Below are 4,459 nucleotides of genomic sequence, written 5' to 3'. Positions count from 1 at the left end.
CCAACACCCTCTCCTTATTAAAGCTATTAAATGCTACAACTAAGAGGTAAAATAGTGGACTCGAGGGATGGCTCAGTGGTTAAGAACACAGTCTGCTCTTCCAGAGGACCTGAGTTCAATTCCCAACAACCACATGGTGGCTCTCATGCAATTATTCTGGGATCTGATGCTTCATCTGACATGCAGGTGTACATGCTGATAGAGAACTCATATACATAAAATAAATAAATCTTAAAAAAAAAAGAAAAGGAAGTAAAATAGTAAGTCTAGAGCAATGGAGCAGCCATTAAGGACACCAGGGGTCTGTTTCCAAAACCCACAGTGGTTCACAGCCATCTCTAGTTCCATGAGATATGACACTCTCTAACTTCTTTGGGCACAGACATACTTGTGGTACACGGATCATACATGCAGGCAAAATACACATAAAATAAAATTAGCTATAAAAGAAATCTAAAAATGAAATTTAAGAAGTTGTCTTAGGGTTTTACTGTTGTGAACAGGCACCAGTACACTCTTATAAGGACATTTAATTGGAGCTGGCTTATAAGTTGAGAGGCTCAGTCCATTTTCAAGGGAGGAGTACGGCAGCATTCAAGCAGGTATAGTGCAGGAGGAACTGAGAGTTCTACATTTTCATCTGAAGGCTGCTAGGAGAAGACTGGCTTCCAGACAGCTAGACCAAGGGTCTTAAAGCCCATGCCCACAGTGGCAGACCTACAAGGACACTCCTATTCCAACAAGAGCATGCCTCCTAAAAGTTCCACTTCCTGGGCCAAGCATATACAAACCATCACAGAAGTTTTAAAAGGAGACATAATAATGAGAGAGAGAAAAATATGTAGGGCTAAGAAGGGAAGTCCATGTGATATGTGTGAAAAGTCTTGTAAAGAATGTGTTTAAGAAGTCTGTGTAGAAAGTCAGCCATCTCAAAGACTAACTGAAGAAGTCACAGACAAAAGCAAAACTGAAGTGAGGCATCTGTAAGAACCACACTCACTGCCCCGACTTCCAACTGACCCGTTTTTCCTGCACTGCTCTTAAAGAGCCTCCCTTTCCTGTCTGCTCTCATGAGAGTTAGGCATATCTCATTTCTGACTCATTCCAACAAATCTTTCTCTGATTCATCACTTTGTCTGCCCCTCAATTAGATTCATTGTTTGCAGCCTCAATAAACTTATTTATAGATTATCGCTTGCAGGAAATAGCTCCTCGTGTATTGTCATGACTTTTCTTTCACAGAATTTCAGATGTGAGGAATGTCAACTCCCCCCCCCCACCCTTTTATCTTAATGAGAAGTCTTAATTCCTGTTTTNTCTGTTTCTATCTAGGGTGTGGAGAACATCATAAAACGGTATGTATGGGTGCCAGTCTTTCTATGTGGTAAGAATGATTTAGTTTTCAAGTCCAACATAATTTCTCCCAGGTTGGGGCAATTTAGATGAAGTACTGAGTTTCTGATCAAAAAGCAATATTTCAACTATTGAGAATAGATTAGATTCCATGGTAGAGAGATGGGTTGTGGGGAATTGAAGAGTTTAGCTCAGTAGTTGGATTAGGGATTAAAAAATTAGGGTACTATTAACTCTATTGTGGTTCACCCTGTGTGCTTGCATGTGGCTGTAAATCTGGATTTAACAGGTCCTTGTTTTTGGTAGATAGGATGTGTCTTGTATGTCTACAATATGCACAGAATTTTCCATTGGGAAAATTTCTATATGTTCACACTATTTTCTTCTGAGACTAGAAGACATTCAATCTTTCTCTGTTGTTATATTTGGATTTAAAAAAACAGTTTTGACTCTCTGCACATAATGCTTTTTGATGCAGGTTTGATCAACTCTCCTTTTCTTTCCCATACTCTATGGGAGTGTGGGTAGAGGGTAGGTATCCTGTGTCCATAGGGCACACCCAGCTGGCAACCAGGATTTTCCTGAGACACTGGGATTATATTAGTCTTAGTTTGTTGTCCTCATCTTTTCCTACTGTTTTGAATTTCTTCAAGAGAACCTGAAAACTCAGATGTTATTTGGGAGTCTCCATATTGGCTAAGCATTTTCATGACATTGGATATATTTCTCACAGTTAACATTCATGTGAATATTTTCCACACACTTTTTTCAGGCATTAGTTTTGGTTTGTTTTAAGATTTAATACTTTATCATCTCTTGTGAGCTCAAGCAGTCAGAGTGGAAGAAAAATGCTGTTTAATTTTAGAAGGCAAGAACCATGGTTCTGATTGAGAACATAAGACCTTTCCAACACTTCATTGAAAGTAATTTGAAGGAGACATGATTGTACTCATGTGATTGCCATCTCTCTACCTCTTCAGCTTCCTCCAAAGAGCTCAAGGTCATCTGTGGGTGGAAAGNAGAGGAANTCTGTGGTAGTTGGGGGTCACTGGGAGGGATTTCAGGTCAATTGCTTTTTATCCCTAGGAGTCATACTTTTTCTATGATGAAGCCCAAAACCATCCCCAGGGAACAAAGAAGAATGTTCCGAGCCCCTGACCTGCAAGGCATGCTGCAAGTGCTGCAAGGTGAGGAGAGCTATGTTCCGTGATTTGGCTGCAGGATTCTAGTGGTTTCTAGATATGGACAAGGAAGAGTAGCCTCCAGCTACTGGTGATTTAACCATCTCAGATGGGAAATGACTGTTCATCTTTAAAGGACTCTGTTAGGGTTTCTAACTCTTCCCCTGATCCACAGAAGAAAAGGACTTTACAATGCCTTTGCATGTATTTAATATTGTAAATTTTTACCCCATTTCAGAGGTCACAGAGGCTCAACGCTACTGGGGTAAGGAAAAATTGCAGCATCGTAAGTTACCCACTTCTGTCTTGCAGAGCTTATGTTTCTGTTTGGCCTCATGTTGCTTCTCCCAAAGTATGTAATGCTCCTGCAATGTTCTGCCTCTCCTGTGACTTCTGCACAAAGTTCTCTCCAGTNCCTGTACACTTTCTTCTTAGCCTTCTATTAATAACATCACAGATAAGGCTGTTTCCTGTCCTTCTCATGACATGCAGTCCTGTTTTGTGCAGTTCAGGTGACCCTGGTTCAAAACAACAATCCAAACATTGCCATTACTGACGACAAAAGACAAGTACGATATGAAGACCACCAAGCAAGGAATCTTGAACATGGGTGTGAAAACTCTCATGAAGGCGTCCTGGGACACCCAGTTATCCAATCAGGAAAACATTACTGGGAAGTAGATGTGTCTGGTAAAGGTGCTTGGGTTCTGGGGTTAAGTGATGGAAGCTACCTCTTCTGTCCAATATTTCATTCAAATGCTGAAAGAAACCCTTTATTTTGTAGGGGGATTAAGAATGATTCACATTATCAACCAAAATATGGCTTCTGGGTTATAGGGCTGTGGAAAAAGTCTGTGTATAATGCTTTTGAGGAGTGTCCTTTCACAGGCAAGCCCAGTGTCTTGACCCTGTCTCTGATGGTCCCGCCCTGTCGTGTTGGTGTTTTCCTTGACTATNCAGCTGGCACTCTCTCATTTTACAATATTTCCAACAATGGGACTCTTATCTACAGATTCTGTACAGCTTCCTTTCCTGATAGGGTTTTTCCATATTTTAATCCCACGGGAAGTTCAGAGCCGATGACAATATGCTGGCCAGACTCTTAACATTTGCCTGTTTATGTGCAGGGTCTCTGGCTCTGATATGTATGTCCATATGCCTGAGCTCATCGGTACCATTTTTTTCTCTTTTTTTCCCTTACTCTAGTCTTTCTGTGTGAATGTCTTTCATTGGTAGAAAAGGATATATTCNTTTCTCTAGGTCAGATTCTTCTCAGTTTCTTTCAGTTTTGTTTTGTTTTAGGTGAGAATAGTAAATCACTTCCCATTTAGTCAAGGAAAAGTGCCTGAGTGCTCAGTGTGTAAGATAACACTGCTGCAAAGTTCTTCTCTTATTCTTCACGCCAGAGATCGAAGCCAAGGCCTTGTTCATGGTGAGGAGGTGCTCCACTCCTGAGGAGGTGCTCCACACAGAGCTAATTACCTCAGCTCTGTCAGGTCTCTATAACTTCATCCTGCCCATCAATGAGAGAAGATTAAAGAAAATTCTTCAACATCTTGTCCATTCATTCTGAAAATTATATGTAGGAATCTGTGGTTAAGAAATGCACCCTTAGCTGTAGGCCAGTTTTACCAGATGCATCTTCATCAAAGAATGAAGGAGAAGCATCACAATGAGGCACACTGTTTTCTTGCTCAGGCATCATGTGTNCCCAAAGTAGAATGATCAGGGAAGGTTAATATGGCCCCTGCTCATGGATGACATGCGAGTTTATGAAGCATTCCATATTTTTGAAGAGCATTGATAGTCTAAATCATGTTAGAGAGGAGGGAGGGGGAATGAAAGGAAGGAAGGAAGGAAGGAAGGAAGGAAGGAAGGAAGGAAGGAAGGAAGGAAAAGAAAGGAAGAAGGAAAGAAAGAAAGAA

At 40.9% G+C, this 4,459-nt stretch overlaps 1 protein-coding gene and 1 non-coding gene across 2 annotated transcripts in view; both read left to right on the top strand.

Moving 5' to 3' along the window:
• LOC110298013 (tripartite motif-containing protein 30A-like) overlaps window positions 1-4,418 on the top strand; it is a 13,232-nt gene extending 8,814 nt beyond the window's left edge. Inside the window, exons 4-7 of the mRNA XM_029479576.1 lie at window positions 1,333-1,355; window positions 2,440-2,540; window positions 2,773-2,799; window positions 3,042-4,418. Coding sequence (XP_029335436.1) covers window positions 1,333-1,355; window positions 2,440-2,540; window positions 2,773-2,799; window positions 3,042-3,640 — 750 coding nt within the window. The 3' untranslated portion in view covers window positions 3,641-4,418. The remainder of the gene's footprint in view (window positions 1-1,332; window positions 1,356-2,439; window positions 2,541-2,772; window positions 2,800-3,041) is intronic.
• On the top strand, window positions 4,225-4,326 carry LOC115031574. Its single transcript, XR_003837255.1, has one exon. It is a non-coding gene; the product is annotated as a U6 spliceosomal RNA (small nuclear RNA).
• Window positions 4,419-4,459: the final 41 nt, after the last annotated feature.

This window comes from Mus caroli, chromosome 7 (assembly GCF_900094665.2).
Source record: "Mus caroli chromosome 7, CAROLI_EIJ_v1.1, whole genome shotgun sequence".
Lineage (NCBI taxonomy): Eukaryota > Metazoa > Chordata > Mammalia > Rodentia > Muridae > Mus > Mus caroli.
The sequence above is the reverse complement of the archived record's forward strand: the minus strand, read 5'-3'. Positions and strand labels throughout refer to the sequence as shown.